The sequence below is a fragment of the Amblyomma maculatum genome, chromosome 5 (genome assembly GCF_055883805.1).
Source record: "Amblyomma maculatum isolate TAMU_Amacu chromosome 5, ASM5588380v1, whole genome shotgun sequence".
Taxonomy (NCBI): Eukaryota; Metazoa; Arthropoda; class Arachnida; order Ixodida; family Ixodidae; genus Amblyomma; species Amblyomma maculatum.
In genome coordinates, this window is record NC_139348.1 from 68,456,699 (window position 1) to 68,480,454 (window position 23,756).

The window sequence follows — 23,756 nt, forward strand, 5'->3', positions numbered from 1 at the left end:
CTGACTGTTTCTTACCCCTTACCATATAAACAGCATTTTGGTCCCTTCATTGCCAAGATCCAGTGGCTTTTACTTTAAGTAGCTAGCCATGACATTTTTTAGTATGATCTATATTATTCATTTTTTCATTCATTATTCTATTTTTTTCACGAGATGAAGTACACATCATGAAAAGATGTTATGAAAAGTAGTTTCTTTGCAGCTTGAAAAAATCTCGATCCTCTTGGCATTGACGGCAATGAAGCAACACAGTCTAGAACCGTAAATAGAACAATTGTAATAGTATGACATTTTTACGTATGACAGAGCAACAAGCTCGTAATGCATTTTGATTATCACATACGATGCATAAAGGCTGTTCTGATGAAGAAGTGACAAACTGCTAGGACAAGGTGTTTTGTTTATGAAACGTGCTGTGTATTGGGAGCATGCAAGGTGGTTAAGGGGAGATGCAGGTCAAAGAATCACGCTTTTCCCAAACATTTTCTGGAGTTTAGTACTAGAATATGTTTTTGCTCTGATGTGCTCATTCAGTAATGGAGACAGGTTATTCCCAGACATCTGAAACCTGTAGTTCACATGGAATTTTGAAGCTGTCCACAGGTCAGTTCTTGTATTATAGGCCGTATTGCCTAATGCTCCTAAGTTCGCTATGTCGAAAAACAGTCCATGATTTTCCTTAACACCTGGTTTATACCTGCATAGGAGTTCCATAGTGGCACATATTAGTTACTAGAATGACCTTAGAAGTTTTTGAAGATTAATTAGTTAATTTGAATGAAATTGTAATGGCTCATAACATCTCTTCGATTTTTTTGGCATTCATAGAACACTAGTAAGGTCTTTGTCAGTCGTCCCCGAAACTAAGTGAGAATAACTTATGTAGTAGGAAAGCAGAGCATAGTAGATGGCTAGTTTTGAAGACATTAGAAAGACAATGATTTTCCTTTAGTGTACCTGTTATGAAACAATTTCTGCAATGCATGGCTTATGTGGTGTCATCTTATTGCAATGTCTTGGCAAAGTGAACACCCAATACCTTTCAAACACATCAATCTTTGTGGATCTAAACAAAAGATTGTGACGGGTAAATAGCTGCTTGCCCTTAAGATGGAAATATACTGCTTTTGTCTTCTTCTGTATCAATATTTATTATTGTCTGCACAAGGTTTCAATGTTCATTAAGACTGTTTGCTTTAATGAAGTCTACCACAGGAGGAGGACACAAATAAACTTGCGGTGTCTGCATACATAATAAACTTTATGTTGGATGATACAGAAACTATGTCATTGCATATAAACAAAAAAGCAAGATCAAAAATGCTTCCTTAGAATGCACCCGAGAGTACTGCTTAATGGCTAAATAATAAATGGCTTACTTGGGCAAATTGTTTTCTGTGATAGCGATAACTTATAACATAATAAGGTCATGTCTTCGAATACTGCAATGGATCAAAAATACAATGATCTATGATGTCAAAGGTCTGGTTTAAGTCAACAAAATTGCCGAGAACGATGTTCTTACAAAATATATTTTTGATCAGGAAATGGTGGTTCCGTAGACCGTTTTTGGAAGCCGTATTATGATTTTGTGATTGTCATATTTATTGGAGAAACGTGAAAGTTTTAACATTTTTTCCAAACCTTTGGAAAGCACTGGCAGTATTTTTATTCGATGTTAGTTTGAAACATCTTGGCTACTTTTTTTTTGTATAGTAGAATTTCTCAAGCCACTCGCATTTTTGTTGGATAAACTGCAGTTGATAGACAAATATAGAATATGTTAGTAAGGGACTTATGATATCAAGAACATATTTCACTAAACTGATTTCCGCATCATCAACATCACAGCTATGCAGTTTTTTCAAATTTGCAAACTTCTTCAATGTTGCTTTGTTCTAAGAAAAATGTATTGCAATTAAACAGACCTAAAACGTTGGTTTTCTGAAGAGCCAGCAATTAGTTTTGTCAACAAAGAATTAAATTAATGGCATTACAACTCCGTCACCTCTCAGTTCCGCTAATTCTTCCTCACGTACAGCCTTATCAACAGAATCTTCTTGCCAGTGTCATACGAGTGCTCATTTTTACTAGTTACTAGTTACAGTTTACTAGTTCTTTACATAAAACATTATGGAAATGTTTAAAAGCTAGACGGACCGCTTCATTGCAGGAATCGATTAATGTTTTGAAAAGTCCATCCCATTTACAAATTTCTTACACAGCTGTGGGTTGTCCAAGGCTTTTTTATAATTTTTATTTCCCACACGTTTCTTACGAAATTCTCATTATATATAGATAAGAAACAAACCATAAATAATCCGAGACTCATTCCACTGTACCACTACCTGACCAGATGGCATTCCATTTCCGGGAAGTTTTTGAATGTAGCCCCAGCTCACAGTTTCTAATTGCCAGTGAAAACAGTATAGTGATTTCTGTGACATCAACTGATAAGATTTTGCAAGGCTCTGTGCTATCAATACCCATATCTAAGGGCATGTTAAAAGCAACTTTTTAGGCACTTTATTCACACCAGCGTCCAGCCCAAGCGACGGCTATGTCAACATGGCCATCATGGCAACATCGTCATAGCAAGGAATACAGCATTCTGTTTTTTTCTCTCTTGCCTCTCCAGGTGCCAGGCATGCACCAAGGATACCTAGTTATGTGGGACATCTAATTGTTTTTTTTCTTTGTCTTCCGGTGCTGCAAAGATGCGACAGTAGCTGTGTTCCCCTTAGTGCAGGCAAACAAAAGGCTTCCCAGAAACACTTTGCAAGGCAGCTCAGACGGCGATCTCCCGCTTTGTGGTTGCCACACCAACACAATGGCATAACTATTAATGAAGCTGTTTTTGTCTTCATCATCATCATCAGCCTGAATATACCCACTGCAGGCGAAGGCCTCTCCCATATTTCTCCAATTAACCCGGTTCTCTGCTAGCTGCCACTTGACCCCTGCAAACTTCTTAAACTCATCTGCCCACCTAACTTTCTGCTGGCCCCCGCCACGCTTTCCTTCCCTTGGAATCCAGTTTGTTACCCTAAAGGCTGGTTCACACTGCAGGAACACAACAGCGGCGTCGACAAAATACGTCCACCCGTCAAGCCGGAGACGTGTTTCCGAAAACACGTTTCCAAGCAGCTTGTCACACTGCGCAAGCAGCTGGGAAACAAGGCAGGTTGCCGGGGTGTTACGTCGGTGCGACAGACTTGGGCAACGAAAACTAAATGCAAACCGTGGTGGTCGGCAAAGTTTGGCTTGTTCGCTGGCTGAGTGAAAATCCCGGCGACGACACACCAACCCCGGCACTTAACCGTGATTGATCATTTTTTAACGAATTTCGAGCTCGCAAACAGCACTTGAAAAAAAAAAAGAGAAAAAGCTCCCTTTCATTGCTTTGTTCTCTCCCGCGGTACGGCATCTTGAACGCAGTCGGGCAGTGGGCCACAATTGTAACCAGCTGTGGTTTAGCCGCCCTGGTTCCCTTATCTTAAGCCCTTTCTTGTGTGCAAGACCCCTCCTTGCAGGGGCCTCCGTGACTCCCCTCCTCTTCTGTGCGCCATACTCTGGAGTTGCCACCGGCTACATTAGAGAGACAGCAGAGGAGCGTCGCCAAAGTTATTTTTTCAGTGTGACGAGTTCGCCAAGGATTCCTGCAGACCTTTCCGTTCCATGTAGCCAGGCGACAAAGACATACTTCTGGACAGTTCCTGTTGAAGCAGTGTGACAGGGTAGCTGATATTACGCGAACACGCTGTCGCCAGACAGAGCCGACGAAATTTTTCCGCAGTGTGAACCGGGCTTAAGCGACCATCAGTTTTGTCTTCAATACATGCTTAATGGCTAGCAGTTCGCAACAAAACCACAACCATCCTTCCCTGTAACGGCTTCTCTTCCGATGCGAGTGCAACAAAACCACAACCATCCTTCCCTGTAACGGCTTCTCTTCCGATGCGAGTGGTGACGACGGCATGTGCTAATTACACCTTTTAATGGCTGGTGGTCTGCAAGAAAGGCATCCCATGGCTAACGGGGCGGTGGGGCAACCTCTTCCCCAAATTCTCGTGGAATTTATTAAAGCCCAGATGGCAGTGGTTTAAGACAAATCCTCTGTGGACCAGGGGAATTAAAGTAGGATATACACTGGTTGACGCATTTGAAAACTGCGAGTGAAGGAAGCGTAAGTTATAGACGTTCGATTTTTATTTTATACAATTAAGAACCGGAGTCAGAAATTATTCCAACCTACTCATGTTGTGGCTGGTGATTAAAAGGTTTGACTGGCTGCTTAATGTTTGGGACAGATCATATAGTGATCACACTCATGCCTTTATTGATCTTTTTGATTAAAAAGCAGCCTTCAAACCATGTTAAGTAGTTTGGTCCAGTTGATCACAACTGTCAGCTTTGTGTTACCATGTGATATTTTTCTATGCAAGATAATGTCCTCTATGCGAAGTTTCTTTTTTTTTCCCTGTGCAAGATGTACCTTTTGCTAAGGTAAATGCAAGATGTACCTTTTGCTAGCTAGGGAGGTAAATGCTATGCGACGCATTTACCTGTTGGAACCCAAGCTATCTCCTGTATTTAATTTGTAAAAACACTTTCCACCTTGAATCCTCATTAACACTTGCCTGATTTGTCATCTTTCCTCCCAAACTGGATCACAGGAGCCTTTCAGATGGTCACAAAGGTCATCCCAAGAGTCAACATCGAACAATAGGACATCTATAACATTACTCCATTGATGCCCATCCTATTGATGGTTCTGGCAATTGTTGGCTTCTTTTAAAAGTTCACATCGGACTGTCACTATCTGTGCTTTGCTCGTGCATGCAAGCTTCTTGAAGAAATGAAATCAAAGTATTTTTGAATATTGCAAGGAAGCTTATCTTTAGACGGCAAGACTTTCTTGCTTCTGTATACTTTGAACGGTGATATCTGCCTACAAAGTCTGTGACTTTTGGTGACGTCTTGATGGCGACCTTTAGTTGACACTATTTGCTGTATCCCTTGGGCCATTTATGTACATAGCTGTCATGTGCTGGGAAAAATTTTTATTCCATGATAATGCTCCCTCCTGGAAAATGCCAGTTCAAGATATCAATCACAAAAATTAACAAAAACCGAAAAAGAATGCATGCATGAAACAGGATTTGCGATGGGACCCACACAATGCAGCCGTTACAGGCTTTTAGCATAGTGTAGACAAACTAGCGTAGACATATGTAGGGTTACCATCCCTCCTAAACATGTGCAGAGACCACACAATGCCCCACTCCTGCCACCACACACGTGCAGAAGACGTCCGGTAAACCAGTACATATTGATTACCTCTATGCTAGTAATTCACCTCCACTATGCTCAATTACTCCTTTCACTGTCACAAATTTACCGGTATGTTTAAGTGCTTCCCCCACAGTGTCACCAACATACCGGTACGCTCTCTAGCATGCGTTCAAAACTTCGCGCCTGAGCGCGAAGCTGCCGTGCTTGGACTGGCTGCGCCATCTGTAAAATCCTTCTACAAGTTCGCACTTTTGCCCCGTGCTGCGTTGATACGTATATATTGAAGAGTATAGAGCGATCTCGCCCATCCCCGCCACCTTCTTGCTGGGAGGTGCGGTCGCTCCGCGTGCGCTACTCTATCGTGCTAAGCGATCGTGCGGCGCGCGCGTTTCGCAGCGCGCGTGTGCTGTTACGGGTTCGAGAGTTGTTCTGACATTTGCCGCAGGTTTTTATTTTTACTCTGTTCGTGTGTCTGCTACGGAGTTTCAAGTTTGGGGAGCGCGCCATTGCCTCTCCAATAGGTAGACACATGACTCGATCGCTGCTGTCGCTCGCTCTCTCGCTGTGCCCTTGCTTATGGCTAGCGGCAGCAAAGGAGGTTGTTTTAGCCTCTTTCCATCTCCCTCTGTCATCTTGATTTCACAACGTGCCATTTCTCTCTATTGTGCGGGCCGCCGAAAGTGCGCCCTCCGTGCGTGCGGTTACTTTCGAATGGCAGACTGCGCGAGACCGACTGCGTACTGGAGCGATGGCTCTTATGATTATGAATATGAGTCGAGCTTGGATCCGGACTCTCAAGAAGTATCGAGCAGTGTTTTTTCTTATATTATCCTCATTTATCTAATATATAGTCAGGCTTATGACGATGATGTTAATTAACAACACCTGCAGAACACTGCAATGTGCACATTCCGTTGACTATGTTGTTTGCATAGCAATAATAATGAAAAATAAATTGCTATGCTTGTTCCCTGAAACCAAGCCGACACTGGGGGTGTGTCATGGTCAGAAACACCTGACAGCGCAAGGGTTAACTATGGTGCATCATACCCTCGAATGCGGAGCTTAAACAGAAGAGAGTGCTGGAATATGTTTTGTTTTCTGGGTTTCCATGAATAAACAACCTTATCACTCAGTGGTTATCAAAAAATAAAACCCATGAAGATCTTAATAATAGTTAATAACTAGTTCATCACATGGCACATCTCTAAGGGTACAACAAAAGCATTGACATGGTTCACATCCATTCACTGAATTGCGTCAGTTCTTTCATCCATCGACACCTGTCCCCGAGGCAGCAAGCACCATTTTGCATTCTTCCACTAATCTTTTTCCTCCATGGAAGCGTCTGCGCACGCATGTGGTTATTCAGCTGGCTCACACCTCTGCCATGTTGTGAAGAGAAGAATCTAAAAAGGCCAGAGTCTCTCTCATGCTGCTGGTCGCTGCAGTGTTTCCAGAACTCTTTCTCAGGCTGTGAGCGGGCCGTTTGCCCACGTGGATGGCAAGGTCATGCTGTTTGAGTCCAGTCTTACGAAAGAATGACGCTCCGCATTCGGAGCACTTGAATGGCCCCTCTATCGTATGGGCTCGTAGCAGGTGCCTGCGAAGCAATTTGTGCAGCGTAAAGGCCTTGAGGCAGTAGTGACACACGTGGGGCCGCTCTCCTGTGTGCGTCCTCTCATGGATCACGACGGCATTCCTAAGGGGGGGGAGAGGGGCAGAAAAGAGGGCACACTTTTAGAATAGTGCTGGAACGGAAGTGTCACCTACATTATACCAGAGAATAGTGTACAAGTAGAAATGTTGGTAAAAACATAACCGACACAAAGAACAGCAATAACAATAGAATCATGGAAGAAAAATATCAACTCAGTTTGGTGGTACAGTCCACCTATAATGATATTAGGAAAACCGAAAAATCCAATTGTTATAACCGATGGACTGCTGAACAAAAAGGCAAAATGGAAAGAAAAAAAAGCACACACCCATGTATTTTCCCATGCTTGTAGGCTTGCCTACTTGATAGCAGTGAGTAAATTGGGTTGAGCAACGCTAATCATCATAAAGAGCACTAAACACGTAATTACAGGATGCATCAATAGCCATAAAATAACTTAAGCATACTTAAAAAAGTCGGATATCCACGCTCCCTTGAGCAGCAGCTGAAGCTTGACAATCGCTGTGAGCATCGCTTCCAGTAGCGCATATGCTGACGGCAGTCCTTCTTGCATGCATGAAACCGATTACAGACTGGATGAATCGCAGGACATCCCCAGCTTTGATGATCATTAAAATCGTAGTGTGGATGCCCGTTTTTTATTTCTTTCACAAGGCTTCCAACCTTGAAACCCTGACAGAAATCCCGATGAGTCTGCCGTTTCATTTCGAGAACTGTTGCACCGTCAAGGTGGTTGGTGCCACCTTTCACGGATGCGCAATGCATCTTCCACGGCCGCACCCTTTGCGCAGCAACAGGCAGCGATTTCGATGATGCCAGCTCTCATTTCCTAATCGCACGAAATGGCGCTTGCGAATTTCTCCACTATAGTCCGTTTTCGCAAAATATGTCGAGTTTTGAAGTCACTCTCTATTAGTATTAATTTTTTATTAAACATTCAGACCAATTTGCGTGGTAAACATCTATCGGGTGGTGATAAAGCTATTGTATCCAATGTACCGCCCATAATCGATCATTAGCAATTACTTCATGGCTGCGCTTATGATTCAACTCCTGCGAGCTTCGTTCCTTTCAGGCTTGCTAGCAGCATCGCGATGCCGCTCCTTCTCTAGTCTTTTTGCATGCTCTTCAGCAGTCTCCTCGGTACACCGTTTTTGCCTGGCTTCATTCTTGCGTTCCCGGCTGTTCTGAGATTCCCCACCAGTTGACATGGAGTCACTCTGTGAGGCAAGAAGCTCCAGCTGAGACTCATCACTACTACTGAACACAGTCACTTTTACAAGTACAGCGCAATCGTCTGGTCGCTTGTTGAGCATGACGCTTTGCATGTGATTCTTCACGTTGCTCAGCAGTTCTTGTGCACACTGTCGTTTCCTGGCTTCAGCGTGAGGCCGATGCTCCTCTTTAGCAGACTGCATAGCAACTGTTTACACGGAGAAGAAGCGTGCATATATTCTCTGTGTACCTACTCACTCTTTATTATTGCAAAAACAATACTACGCCAGGTCTAACCGCTCGCCGCTGTGTGCCGTGTCCGTAGGCCCCTGGCAGGAGCTGCCAACTTGGGTTTCTCGTTTCACATGGGACAGTTGTGTCAGAATCAGCCTGCTAGGACCCTGGCATTTACGTTACCCCTATAGGCCACTAAGGCACGTTAATACGGCTTGGTTAAAGCAGGGCTTTATATGTGGGCTGGCAGGAGCTGTCAACTTGGGCTCGGCTGTGGCTCAAGGTCAAAGCGGCCCTTCCCAAGACAACGCGACGTGCTGAAACCTGGCGAAGTATTGTAAAACTGATAAATCCCAAGAATTTGATCATTATAAGCGATATAATTATTATATCTGGCATCGTTTAGGTGGACAGCACTATAGTAGCAACTGAACATTCATTCATAAAACGCCCAAACTTTTGCACCTACTTCACTATTAATTTCAGGTTTCTGCGCCATTCTGAGAAAACGTACACCCCCTTACCCTTAGCACGCACCGCGCCCAGGCAACACTGGCCTGCCCCATCCAGTCTAAAAATCCAATTCAATCCTGCTTTTCAAGCCGTTCGCATGCCCATTTGCTACTACCCATTTGTTGTCTTGTTTTGACGTTGTCAGGTAAGTAATGCATTCCCACACAGTGCAAAGGAAATTGAGGTTATACAATGGCATCGAGAAAATGGAAAGAATGTGCACCAAACGTCTCGCCACTTCAAGCTTGACTGGAAACAGATGCGGGAATGGGACAAGAATTTCGAGAAGTTGCTGCAGCAAAACTACACAAAAGAAAAACTTTGAAGAAAGTTGAGTAACAGCGCGCCGGTGTTTATTGAAAACGTGGACGATGCACTCGAGTTCTTTGAGCGTGAAAGAACAGCAGGGCGTGCCATTAGCAACCGGCTTCTGTCTGAAGAGGCTGCCAGAATAGCAAACGGGATGCAGTTGGGAAACTCTGTAGCCTCGACGCTACATATGGCGTTAGAAGCACCAGTTCAGCGTGTCAATGTGCCGTTCTACGAACAAGAGCCAAAAGACGCCTGAAAATTTTTCGGAGGTAGCGAATGCTTTTCGGACTACCACAAAACTCCCTGCAACGGTGCAATGACTACATCTTGTTCAACATCGCCAATATGGATCTAACGATGGTCTGAATAGGCAACCTGGCCAACAGGACAAACAACGTGGTCAGCAAAAGCACCATCTTGATCGCAAACATTGGATGTGCCTGGCGAGGCTTCACGGTTTGCCTAGCCACACGCACCAGTGGCCACAAGCTCCTGGCCTTCGTTACATTCAAAGAACAGAGCGGAACAATTGCCAGACTTCACATACCAGGTCCGAATAACTCAATTTTTTTCAGTGGGGCGAGCAATTACAATGTCTCGGAGTTCGTTCTATCAAAATGCTGACTTTTTTTTTTTCACTCGTAGCAAATGTTCGTCTCACCACCACGAGAAATGACTGGATGACTTCAAAAAAAAAATGCAGGAGTGGCTGTCAAGAGTCTGGGGCCCGAACGTCGATGACGTGCGGCGTTTACTGGTACTGGAGTCATACAATGCAAGCTGCCAAAAATGCTTTTGAGGAGCGTGATACCAACGTGCTCTATGTGCCTGTGAGGTGCACGAGCATCCTGCAGCCGGCCGATGTGTTCTGGAATAAGCCTTTTAACTTCTCCCTACGGCGTTTGTGGGAGGAATATAGGTGTGAAGAAGAGAGGACACCCAAGGGGAAACTGAAGAAGCCGTCATGGCAGCATGTCCCTGACTTTGTTTCCGAGGTGTGGGCTGCTGTACCCGAGGAGACAGTGGCATGCCCCTTCATAAGTTGCAGTATTACTAAGGCACCCGATGACTCCAAGGAAGGTGACCTGCATGGCGGACTGGTAAATATTGAAGCCGTGGTGCCAGAAGACCGAGGGAGCCTTCAGGCAGATTGCAGTGAACTTTTTTTGCGACTGACCTGGAGAAGTCTTTCGATGGTTTTGAGAGTGATTGACATAGCAGTCATAAATATTTTGCTCAATAAAGTTGATATAGCTAAAGATAAATAAAATTTTGAATCGATGAGCGCAGAGTATTTTTTTTCCCCCGGTAGACAAATGCCGCCACCATCATGAATTTCAGTCCGGTTCAGGGAAAGCACCCCTCCACTTCTCGGGTAATTTTGACGTGTGAGGGGGGGGGGGGCGCTTGCTCGAAATTTATGGTAACTTTTTGTGGCCCCTACCTTCCTCTGGAATCCAGTGCCCCATTAACCTTAAAGGGACACTGAAGAAAAATGGGAAGTTGAGGTTATACTGATAGGTTAGCATCATGTGATAGCAAATACTTAATTTTTATCTAATGCAATGCTTTTAGTGTGAAAGCACTCACAGAAAGATGAAATTCCTGGGGGGGGCAGAAAAGATGGCACATTTTTGGAAAGGTGCAGGAATGGCGAGTGCCAGCTACATTATATCAGAGAACAGTGCAGGAGTAGAACAATTGGTAAGAACATAACAGGTGCAAAAAACAGCAATAACTACAGAACCATGGAAGAAAAACGTAACAAAGTGGTACAGTCAAACCTCAATATAACGAACCTCAATGTACAAAATGCGTGATGTAACACATTTTTTTTATTTCCCAATCTCTGCCCCATTGAAAATCATGTGCTTTTTTAACTATTTAACAAAGTAATTCTATGCTGCACTTTCGATTGAAAAAAAGTCCTCGCACATTGCATGTATGTATCAGCAGCCACCTTAATTCACAGTGCCAGCGAGACATACCGCATTTTGCATTTCCTTGACATCGATGTCAGTTTGAGGGGAGGGTTCAATAGGCGAGAAGTACTTTTTTTTTTTTACAACACTTGTCCAGCCTTCCACTCTACAGCCGTCAAAGAAAGCATGCAGTCAGCCACGATCATGATGCGAGCTCTTCTAGCATTGTTTGCTTCAAAAGGTATTCACTATTACACACGTTCCAATGATTTTATGTCAGTGGACAGCACCCACCCCAATCCCTGCATGGCGAAGGGAAGGCAAGGCCCATTCTTGGAAGGCACTGAGCAAGCAGGCCAGCTGAGCAAGCCAACAACTGCACTCCTGTCTAAGCCGCTGGCACTCTGCCAAGTTTGCCCCCCCCCATTCACCTGACCAACAAAGCTAACGCACACAAAACGAACACAGTGAAGTTTTCGCTGCTCGTAATCTTGGTGTCCTGCTAAGAAATACACTGGACTAGGACGGCACACAAGGAAGGGATGCGCCAACAAGCTTTTTTTTTTAATTCGTTGATAGCGTAAGTGGGAGGCAAGTTCATTACGCGTGTAAATATGGCACGTGTATATGAGGCCTGAATTACTGCCGCGCAAGGATAGCCGTGCCAGCACGGGTGATGCACTCACTCTTTGCTCACATGAAAAAAAAAATTGTTCGCATCCGTTTGCTATCACCCATTACCCTCCTGATGTAGAAAACATCTGGTACCCTTGTTAGCACTATTATTGCTAAAATTTCTTGTCTATTTCCTGAATTCGTAATTTATAAGTTCCCATCTACTAGCAGTGTTCCACTAACCTGTTACCTTATTTGCGTGGATAGAACATGAGAACCATGATGTAGCGAAATTCACGATTTACCAAAATTTTCGGCTGCAAATCGGACATTGTTATATCGAGGTTCAACTGTAGTAGCAACTGAACATTCATTCACAAAACTACCCAAGCTTTTGCAACTCACTCGGCCCACTTAACTTTTTGTGGCCGCTGGCATGCTTACATTCCTCTGGAATCAAGTGCCGCATAACATTAAAGGAACACTGAAGAAAAATGGGAAGTTAACATTATACTGATAGGTTAGCGTCATGGCTTCTAGGGCTAGTTTGTGTACACTTGAATTGGTGAAAAAATTGCACCAGACCATGCATACCAAAGAAGACGAGACACAGGTGGTCGTCTGTGTCTTACCTTCTTTTTTTTTGTGGTGTGCATGGTTTGGCACAATTTTTTTTCACCAATTAAAAGTATGTGATAGCAAATACATAACTCTTATCTACTGCAATGCTCTTAGTGTGAAAGTGCTCAAACACTCACAACCACCGACCAGGAATCTTGTGTGATCTTTTGGGGGCTCCGCTGTGACTGGCGAAGCTGTTTTGAGAGGTCACAACCATGTGGCATCACGCGGGTAATTCAATAGAGTCCAGTATAGCAGCTCCAACATACGAGTCTCCAAGACAAGTATTTCAAGTCAGTCCAACAACTGATAGAGTGGTGGAGTCTATGACTGAAAAATTACTGACCGTGGCCACTAGTAGTGCTTTCACACTAAAAAAAAAAAGTGGATAAGAAACAGTTGGGTTAAAAAAACAGGTTCAGCAGCCAAGCCTCTCATCCACAGATCCACTGTGGCAGGTGCTTTTTCTCATTATAACCAGGTTTAAGTAGGGTAAAACATATCTGTTTGATGCGACGCCTACCAGGTGGTGCCACATACACAGCTGAAACTGCAGCTTTCCATGCTTTCACTCTGTAATTGGTTAACCAAAGATGACAACTCCCTATTTCTTTCAACCCAAAAAAATGTGTGAAAGCAAATACATGTGGAGCCATCGCTATTGGATTCCCGAAGCACCATGAGTACAGTGTTCTAGAACGCTTTGTAGTGGCAAGAGTGGGTGCGTTTCGCTGGGAGACGCTGAAGCAAAAAAAGTGGTTGCTGCGCGCGATGTTGCCGTCGAATACTGGAGGAGAAAAGTTGGCCGTCTGCTTCGCTGCGCGGCGTAGGATCGCAGGGAGTTCGAGCGCTGCCGTTAGAAAAAAAACGACGAATTCGGCAAGCAGTTGTGTTGAGGTGCAAAAAAAAAAACAATTAGGAATATGCATGGAAGCAAGAACACGGGGGGATTCCCTCACACATATGGCACCACTCAACAGAAGGAAAGCCATGAACAAACAGCCTGAACTGGACAATGCGCGGAAGCATTGCTATAGCCAAAGGTTGGGGTCATCATCATCATCATCAGTCTGACTATACCCACTGCAGGGCGAAGGCCTCTCCCATATTTCTCCACTTAGCCCGGTTCTGTGCTAGCTGCATCCACTTGACCCATGCGAACTTCTTAACCTCATCCACCCACCTAACTTTCTGCCGCCCCCTGCTACGCTTTCCTTCCCTTGGAATCCAGTTTGTTACCCTAAGCGACCATCGGTTATCCGCTCTTCGCACTACATGTCCTGCCCATGCCCATTTCTTCTTCTTAATTTCCACTAGAATGTCGGTAACCTGAGTTATTTCTCTGACCCACTCTGCATGCTTCCTATCTCTTAATGTTACCCCTACCATTTTTCATTCCATAGCCCTCTGGGTTGTCCTCAACGTAAGTAGAACTCTCTTGGTTAGCGTCCACGTTTCAGCCCCATAGGTGAGTACAGGTAAGATGCAACTGTTATATACTTTCCTCTTTTGGTGTGGTGTGTGTCACTGAAATGTATGAACAGTAAAAAATACCTGGAACAGTGAAACTGCACAACTGAGTAGTTGCTTTTTACACCTGCTTTCATTTCTTACTTTGCCTTAATTGATTCGTTCCTACAGCCGAATACAGCTCAAGAATGAACTATAGATGACTTCCAAAGGAGGCCTCTCTGGCTAATTTTTCCTATTTATCGTGCTTCATAATCTGGAAATAAACATGTTGAAAATCAGAGCTCTACGTGTGACCAACGGCTTTGTGTCTGCTCATCCTGCGCTATTTTCCTGTCGCTGAAACTGACTATAGATTTCTTTACATCGTGTGGAATACTGGGCTCATAGGCGTGTTTTCTTTTTTATTTGTTTATGCTAGCACTTCCTGTGATAGAAAACAAGAAAAAAGCAGGACAGTATTGGCTGTTCTGATCACTCGGAATCACTGAGTACTGAGAGAATGGCATTTTATTTGATAAAGGTATACCCTTCTACATTTAAGCTTAGTCGCTCCACGTAGGTTGATCGCACCTGACTTATACCTTTAATGCGTTAATTCCGGGTTGTTTGCCTGTGCCTGATCAAGGCTTAAATCTAAGTCAGGGCTCGGGAGTCTGAGACCCCCACCAGTATTTGATAAGGATCTGAATAGCTTCCATGTTCGAATTTATATACCAGGTCTGCATTAATATAAAGTAGACAGTAATTTTTTATCTTGTTGTCAGTGGTGGTCTGAATATTAACATTCCTTTTCTGTACTGTACCATGAGTGAGAAAGCTCTCAACAAAGTTATTTGCCATAACATCAAAACATGAGCACAGCAGAGTGGTAACCATTGTTAAGAATGCAGTTTGATGTTTAAATTAGCTCTGTTGTACTTCCTAGGGTGGATGTAGTTTTGCTCACTACGGCCCTTTGAATTTGGTGCTTTATGCAGGCAGCGGCCATTACAAAAGCGCAAAGTGTAATAATAGCCACAATTTCTTTACTGAGCAGGCATTCACAACGACGCATGCATGCACCTATCCAGTGTGCGAAGCACGATGCTCGCATGTGGCCGCAGAAAGGCAAATATGCTTTGACACGTGCTGAAAATTGCCTGAAAAGTACTACAGAGAAAAATATTCAACTTAGCTTACCTATGTTTGTCAGATTAAGCGCATTCCCTGCAAACATTTATAACAGAAACCCACCAGACTATAGTTTGGTAGAAGGTACACCAATTTCCGCTTAAGCATGCATAAAACTACAGCATGCAATGTGCCGAAGGCTTTAACCCTTTTGCTGTCAGGTGTTTCTGGCCGTGACGCATCCCCAGTGTCAGCTTGGTTTCAGGGAGCGAGTATATTAGGGAACGAGCATAGCGATTTATTTTTTATTATTATTGCTATACAAAAAGCATAGTCATTGGAATAGGCACAATTCAGTGTTCTGCAGGTATTGTTAATGAACATCATCAGCCTGATTACAAATGAGATAAATCAGCATAATATAAGAAAAAACTGCTCAATACTTTTGAGAGTCCGATTCCGAGCTCGGCTCGTATTTATAATGAAAAGAGCCATCGCTTCAGCCTGCAGGTGAAAGTCTCACGCGGACAGCCATCTGAAAGTAACCGCACGCACGGAGGGCGCACTTTCGATGGCCCGCACAACAGAAAGAACAGGGACGTTGTGAAATAAAGATGACAAATGGAGGTGGAAAGAGGCTAAAACAACCTCCTTTTCCGCTGCTAGCCGCAAGCAAGGGCACGGCAAGGGAGAGCGAAAGCAGCGATCGGGTCATGTGTCGACCTAATGGAGGAGAGACCTGGGCCCCTGAACGTGGCATGTCATAGCAGACACGGCAACAGAATAAAAATAAAAACCTGCAATCCTGTGGCAGATGGCACAACAACCCTTGAACATGTAACCGCACGTATGCACCGCGAAAAGCACGCGCTGCATGACTGCAGTAGCATGCGCAAAGCGACCGTGCCCCCCAGCAAAGAAGGTGGTGGGAGTGGGAGCGGTCACTCCATACTCTTCAGTATATACATAGGAACACAACGCGGGGCGAAAATACGAACTTATAGAAAGATATTACAGATGGCGCCGCCTGTCCAAGTGCGCCAGCTTCGCGCTCAGGCATGAAATTTTGAACGCACGATAGAGAATGTACCGGTAGGTGGGTGAAACTGTAAAGGGAAAGCGTGAGAATGTACCGGTACGTTTGTGACAGCGAAGGGGTTAAAGAACTGTAGGCACCTAAACTTTGGGTTCATGTTGTATCCTTTGCAGTGATCGCAAGAGTTTCCCGTGATTATACTTGGTGCAAGTTAGTGAACAAACATTGGAAGGAGAACCGCCCAACACACCCCTCGATCAGCAACGTGCGTCAATTTTTTCACTAGCATGCGGTTCAGTGAAATTCATTTTTCTTCACAGCAGCAAACAATGTATGTAAGGCCTTAAAGGACTATAGACACCTAAACTTTGGGTTCGTGTTTTATCTTTTGTAGTGATGCCTAAGACATTACTGTACACAGATCACGACATATTTGCCTACAACTGCTGAATAAATTACAATCGAATTTCTTTTCTCACCTGTTTCAGCTTCGATTACAAGAACCGAGCGATGTCTATGACGTCAAAAGCCAAGTCTTGGTCACGTGAAGGATGAAAAATCAGTGACACAATTTTTTTCTGTGTTGTTTGATTTCGCTACGATGATAAAGCCAGCTTGCCTCAAGAGCAGGAATCAGTAGAAGTGAGGAATCGGCATCATTTATATTGCTGCTTTTCATGCCGCGCGCCGAGACTTGAGTGTGACGTCACAGCGATCTCTCGGCTACTGACACCAAAATTGGCGACAAAAGAAAATTCAATTATAAATTATTTATTGGCCATAGGTGAAAACTGTGTGTGGATGGACATACAGGATTGTCTTACACATCACTAGCAAGAATAACGTCCCCAGTTTAGCGTCTATACTCCTTTAAACAAATAAGCATAACTGTTGCTGAATGCACACGTATGCAAGGTGAAAGTCCGCAGCTGAGCTCCACAATTCCAGGTACATAGTTTCTTTTTATCCGAGGTCTATTTCTACTGCACAGGCGCACTGCAACGACATGCAGTGGCAAGCAATGCAGTGTAGACAGCGAAGAGCGCCTGCCTTTTGGCTAGGACGCAAAGCACAGCGAGGCAGTAGAGGCTGCACAGTCTGCCAGCATGACAGATGACTCCATCTCACATGACCATGACCTCAGGTTACAAAGACATCATAAAATAATGTCACTGTAGATCACTGCTTGCGAACGTTTTGGATGTGACAGGGTTTCGGGATATTCACTGGCAGTTTTCTCAGCAATGCAGCCAACTGTTCATGCAGTAAAAACGCTTTTAGTGTTCCTAGCAATAATCTATCCATCTTGCTCAGTAAGATGTTTCCCGTCAGGGACCCTTTAACGACAATCCGTTATTACTGTCTTGTCTGCATCAGTTCGGCGAATTTCAAGTCTATCAAAGAATCCCTCTCTGTTGCATGTCATAGAACAGGCAATTTTCAAGGTGAGTGCAGTCTCTTGCCTTCAGGCAGTATGGTTTTGTTCAGTTTATAGGATTTAGTGTTCCAAAGTCATTGAGCTACGACGGAAGCCGTAGTGGGAGGGCTATGGAAATTTCCACGACCTGGGGTTCTTTAAAGGGCAACTCCGGTGGTTTTTTCATCATTTTGTGCTTTTAATTGAATTACATTCCTCGGCACGTCCTGACTCCAACACAAAAAACCGTTTTCCAAAATTCCAATTAGAAGTATTTTTAAAAAAGAAAAACAGCAAATCGAAACCGAAACTGCTTTCACGGCCAGAAACGACGTCACATTTGACAAAACGGTGACGTCACACTCAGTATTAGAAAAACACTCGTACGTGCGTTGGATGGTGAAAATAAAGTATGGAAATCATGACGCACTGCATAAAATGCCTAAGGTAGTTCAATATAAGCCTCACAATTTCATAATCACGCGGGAAGTGGACATTAACGCCTGTATACTGTTTGTGACGTCAGAAACTCAGTGTTGCCCGCAGAAATACTCTCAACTTAAGCCATGAAAACGGCATATTTTAAAGCCGTATTGCGCCTGAACGGATTATCGTACGGCACCCAAATTTTGTAGAATGCGCCAGGACGGAGAGAAGAACCTGTGGTAAAAGTTTCACTACAATATTCGAATGTCAAAAAACCCCCGGAGTTGCCCTTTAACGTGCACTGACATCGCACAGCACACAGGCACCTTGCTTTTCGCCTTCATCGAAAAGCGGCTGCCACCACTAAGACTTTATCCTGCATCCTTCAATCAGCAGTGGAGTGTTGTAACCACTGAGTCAACAAGGCGGAGCACCCTGGTCTATTGGCTGTGACTTGGAATTTCTGGTCAGACGAAACTAAACTACACCACCGGTCTGCTGGTGTGGTACTTGCATGTGGTTTCAGCAACCATCACAGCAGCATATTCCTTTTCTCTTGCATTTTACACAAGCATAATGGCTTTTTGGATTGTCCTATAACAAGAAGCTTTGCTTCTTCTCTAGCATCTAAACTGCAGCACAAGAAAATGCTCACACGTCCTTTTGACTGCTTCCCTCCGTGACATGAATCTGCAGAGAAAGTGAGCACCTTTTCTGAAATCAACTTATAGAAAGGCCTCCTTTTATGGGTTTTGAAAATGTGCCATCAATGCTGTTTGGCTTTTTTTGAAATGCACTTAAAGATTCTGTGCTACGATTTTAGCCACTTTAGCCACCCTTCATTAAATTTTAAATTCTTGTGGCCCAAAACAACAGCCAGTTGTTCTGCCCATCTCCTCAGCAGAAAACCATTCATGGGCATATTTCGCTCTAACAAGCCTCATGAATGCATACCAGTAGACTCTTCAAGATTTGAATGCGGCACCTGATAGAATCAGAACTTTTTAGGTAGCAGGTCGCCTGTCACCTGCTTCGTCAGCATCATTTTATTGTTTTTGATGGTAGTGTGGATGGTCTCTTTTCATAGACCAACTGCGGCATCCTACTGCTCTTCCCTTTTTCAACTCGCTCAATAAATCAGTGCTATTGCTGAGAGATATTTGTTTCTATTTTGTTTATTACAAAGCCTTAGAAGGCACTGTGTCCCCTGAATTGTCTGCATCCCTCCCCTGTATTTACTGTGCACAAGCGGTCAGGTCAGACTAAACAATGATAAAAGCCGCCCCAGAAACCTAACTGTAACATGCACACGGATATGAAACTATGAGAGAAATAATGGGGTGGTGATTTGAGCTAATTACCACAGTCTGTCCAGGAAGCAGAATTTAATGTTCAGAAAATTGGGGAGTTTAAGCATGACTTCAACTTAGTGACACAAGCGAAAGCTGCGAGTGCTGCAGCAATAAGCCTTGTAACACCACCTCTTCAATCTCTGCTATCTTCATAATTCTTTAAGTTAGGTATTGGGCAAAGGAAGGTGCCTTATACTTTTGGGTGGACACCACGAAATGGGGGACACCTACACCTAACCAGGTTAACACCATGTTTTCATATTTTTTCTTGTATATTGTACATTGGTTTACAAGAAAGAAAAGACGCAGTATCTGTCAGAGTTGAGGGAAGGGAGTAAGGTAGTATGAAAGCACGGAAAGAGTTAAAGAGGTCCCATTGGGACTGGAGAGTTGAACGGGTGGCGCCGCCTCTCGGCACATCACTCAATTGCTGGCATGCCGGCGCCGGCGCATTGCCAGCGCATTGGAGCGTGCTGTTTGTCGTTGGTTTGTGTGAAAATTGGAAATCCTAAGGTTTAGATGATGTTGTACGTGAATATATCCTCAAGAGAGCAGAAAGTTGGGCTAGTTGTGTGAATATGTCCAGTGAAACAAAAATTACAAGAGTTCAACGCTGCTGAACCAAATATTGAGCGAAAACATTAGCGGCGGGTGACTAAGCGTTCTTCTTTTTCTTCTCTTTTTCTTCTTCCTCAGCCCACATATACAGCCCCGCTTTAGCCAATCGATATGAACGTGCCTTAATGGCCTATAGGGGTAACGTGATTGCCAGGGTCCTAGCAGGCTGATTCTGACATAAGCGTCTCATGTGAAACGAGAGACCCAAGTTGGCAGCTCCTGCCAGCTTGGGGTCGTCTACGGGGGTTGTATAAAAGTCAAAGGTGAATGGTGGTCACTGCCGTTCCACGCTGAAAGCTCAAACTGCAAGCAGTATTGCTTTCGCAATAAAAGTCTAGCCAAACAAGGCTGGCGAAACGTGGTGCATTCTTGGCTGGCAGCCACGCAAACTCGTCGGACACTTTTAGGTGGATTCATTTCTATGAGTTTCCACACAAGCATGAGGGGCGGATGACCTAAGCATGGTTCTTTGAAAGGCCGAGGCACAAATCTACGTATTTGGTTACTGTGTGGTCATGGTAAGTGCCAAATTTTTTAAATTCCGGCTGCAACCAGATGCTTTGTGCCTTCTGTTCCATAGGAGTAACGGCACGATAGTATCGAAGCTGAAGCCACACACCTTCATCTGTAGTCACTTTACTGACAATTGGAAATCTAAGAAACCCAACAGCATAAGTTACAACGCTAGCATTTCCCCGCCTGGGTACAAGAAAATCCCAGCATGGAAAAAGAAAAGGCAGCCACCATCGTCGTTCGGGCTGCGTTATGATGTTCAGTGAGGGGCAGAGACAATGTCTGTGCAGCTGCTTTTTCTGACATATAGTTGTAGATAATTTACTTTTTTCTCTTAACAGAAAGAGCAGATAGGAGACATGAACAATTCCTATTACCATGATCTTGTCCTTTTTCCTCTCTTCGTTTGTCAACCAATGAAAGTGTGCTGAGAGCTCTGCGTTGATACTCTTAGAATTTTTTAACATTTGTTTGTGGCATGTCTGTCTCGCCTAATTAAATCACTCATTTCACAGTTCATTCAATACCACACGGTTACAAAATCTGATATCGGCTTGATATAAAAGCCGAACAAGAAAAAAATACAATTTAGTTTGTGGAAACGAGCATGAACGTAGCATTTTTTTTTTAATTCGAAAAACGAGCAGCAAATATATTTTTTATTATTTGGCATTCATGTTGCACCTGACACGGGTTTACATATTTTCTCAGCAGCGCCCATTTGCTGGCCCGCCTAAATAGAGAGTTTTTCATTGGCATTTTAGTGAACACGAGATTTCCTGATTGTGGCGTAGTAAGACAAGACCAGTTTATGTCAGAAATTGCTTCTATGGCCAATGCTGTAAACAGATTTAGCGGCAGTCCGGCAAGCTGCAGTGACAAAGTTATAAAAGAAATGGCTTTCAGTTATCCGGATTCCTTTACGTGCAGATAGAAAACTACCCACATGGTCGTATCTCTTCACGCTCATCAGGTATGGCGGTCAGGTATCGGCCCCGCAAGTTCGTGGTACGCTGAGAAAGTAGAACACCTTAGCGAACGAGCCATCAAAGGGATTCATTGATTCATCGGCCCCACAAGCCCATTGTTGGCTTGGGCAGGCTCGTATTTGTGTCATTTTTGAAATAAATAATTTATATATATATAAATACAATAGAACGCCCTCTTAGATGTCGGTGGCTTATCTTACAACACATCACACGGTGTATGTGCTTTTTTATTTATTGTGTTCAACAGTTTGACAGTATTGGACTATTGCCTTCAAATGCTCAAGGCAGCTGCGGTCAATCACACTGAAATTCCTGCGCTGAGAGAACGCCTATATAATGAAAAGCCAAACACTACCAAGATCCCTCTATCGTAGCAAGTGACCAAAAATAAAGGGCTGCTGATAGCAGGAAAATTAATTTTTTTTTTCTTTTCACAACCTCCACAGCCTGTTGAGAGAAACGTAATTATAGTGTAATATTTTCTAAGTCAATTATCTGTAGCAGCTCCAACGAGTTTAACAAGAGCATTGTCGTATATGTAAAAATGATGCTAAGGTGGTATTACTCATTCAACTTATATTATGATTAAGTTTGATAATTTCAAGGCCGGGTTGAGTGAGCTACTGTAGCGTAATTGTGCAGGAAGTTCTGGAAGTATGCGTGTTTGCTTTTCCAACCATACATAAAATCGTACTTTTGCCTTGCCTATTTTTCTCCCGTTCCAGCTCTCGCTGCAAGGTTGAAACTGGAATGTCATTAGCTACTACTGTATTCTAAATCGTTTGAGTCTAGCTATTACCAAAACAGAAAAACAGGTGCAGCATCTTTTTCATTTTACATGAACGCTGACCATAATAACTACCACTACGGCGCCACAGCTACATGACTTGGCGGTATTTGATCTTCAGGCGGGTTTCGACTAGAACAAATATAAGATGAACACGTAGTGCAGGCGCAATTCATGTCTCCGAAGTCTAATTTCAAAGCAACTCTGGCTATGGGGGATGCCTTGGTTAAGAGTTGCAGAAATTTAGACCACCTGGTTTTTTTTTTTAGCATGCACTGACATTGTACAGTAGTTGGATGCCTTGCTTTTGCCTCCATTGTAAGCGGCAAGTTTGAGGTGTATATCTGGTTTACTGATTGTGCTAGCTATGGTGCTCTAGGTTGGGTCAGACGGTGCTGTTAGTTTTGGAGAGCTATATTTCTTGATGTGTCTTTTGGATATGAAACCTGTCTTTACAAGCCCCTAAGAAGGGGTTCCTAGTGCATGATAAATCGCATGCGCGGCATTTTCGAGTATATAACAAAAATACCATGCACCGGACGGTTACAAAAAAAAAAAAAAAATGCATGCCCTGCTGAGGACAGCCCTTTCCTTTTTCAAGATTTCCCGGTCGAAAAATACTCCTTGCGATTACTCAAAGCAGCTCAAAGCCACACCACAAAAACAATGGGTAGGGACATGCTCAAAAACGCCTCGCAGAACGGAAACGACTGCGCCGGTGAGCTGCATCGGCACTCCGCCGCGGGTGGCACTGTTCCGCCGAGGCGACGGTGGCGCCATACAAAGAGCGCCCGGTCCCTATAGCGGAGGGCTAAAGGCTAATTCGGCCACCTGGGGGCCTTTAACCTATGCTGACATTGCACAACACAGGGCTGCCTCTCCGTTTAATTGGTTCACATGAAGGGACCATTTCTTCCTTTGCGTCACGTCTTCGTTCCCTCTACTGCTTCGCTTGTTCTGCAGCAGTAGGCTTTCTGCAACAGTGCATAGTAAAAACATCGGAAATCCTGCTTGCAGAAACCTATCAGTTTGGTGTAAGAAACTTTGCCTCATATGGTGATAGCAGGATTTGGCAAGAGTAGACATCAAAGCCACCTTCACAATGCCTCTTTTTACTGCATTGAAGTGGCTCAATTTATAAATATGGAAGCAACTGCTTATTTGCTTGAGGCTGATAAAATTGAATCTTTCTATCACAGGCCACAATGTACACATCACTCAGGGCAGGTGCAAATCATGAGCCTAAACATACTGCACTCCTTTGAACATGCAATATTCCTTCATGGAAAGCAACTGCTAACTTAAGGAAGACTCCTAGCAACTCCAGGAGAGTACCCAGAGACAAACTGGCTCCATTTTGGAAAGTGGTAGCATTCTCTTTCCTAATCGTCTCTCGTAGTTCCTTCATCAACCCATCTTACATTATTATGTATTACTCCATCTTGTGGGATGGAATACCGCATAGACGTGTGTAAGGGCCACACCCATATATTGTCACGTAGTGGTGACGAGGTCGATGACACAAATGAAGGGGTCGATGCTTGCACTAAGAAACTCTTTATTTGGGCTGACTTGCACCCGCAAAAGAACTAAGCAACTTGGCGGCGGTGATAGAAACAAACGTGCT

The 23,756-nt window shown here is 43.9% G+C and overlaps 1 protein-coding gene across 2 annotated transcripts in view; it reads right to left on the reverse strand.

Annotated features, from left to right (window-relative positions):
- Positions 1-1,195: 1,195 nt before the first annotated feature.
- LOC146188457 (uncharacterized) overlaps positions 1,196-23,756 on the reverse strand; it is a 56,768-nt gene continuing 34,207 nt past the window's right edge. Inside the window, exon 5 of one of the 2 annotated variants that reach the window (XM_084603784.1) lies at positions 1,196-6,997. In XM_084603784.1, the coding sequence (XP_084459910.1) occupies positions 6,673-6,997 (325 nt within the window). In that variant the 3' untranslated portion in view covers positions 1,196-6,672. The remainder of the gene's footprint in view (positions 6,998-23,756) is intronic. The other variant, XM_084603783.1, reaches the window with a different exon arrangement.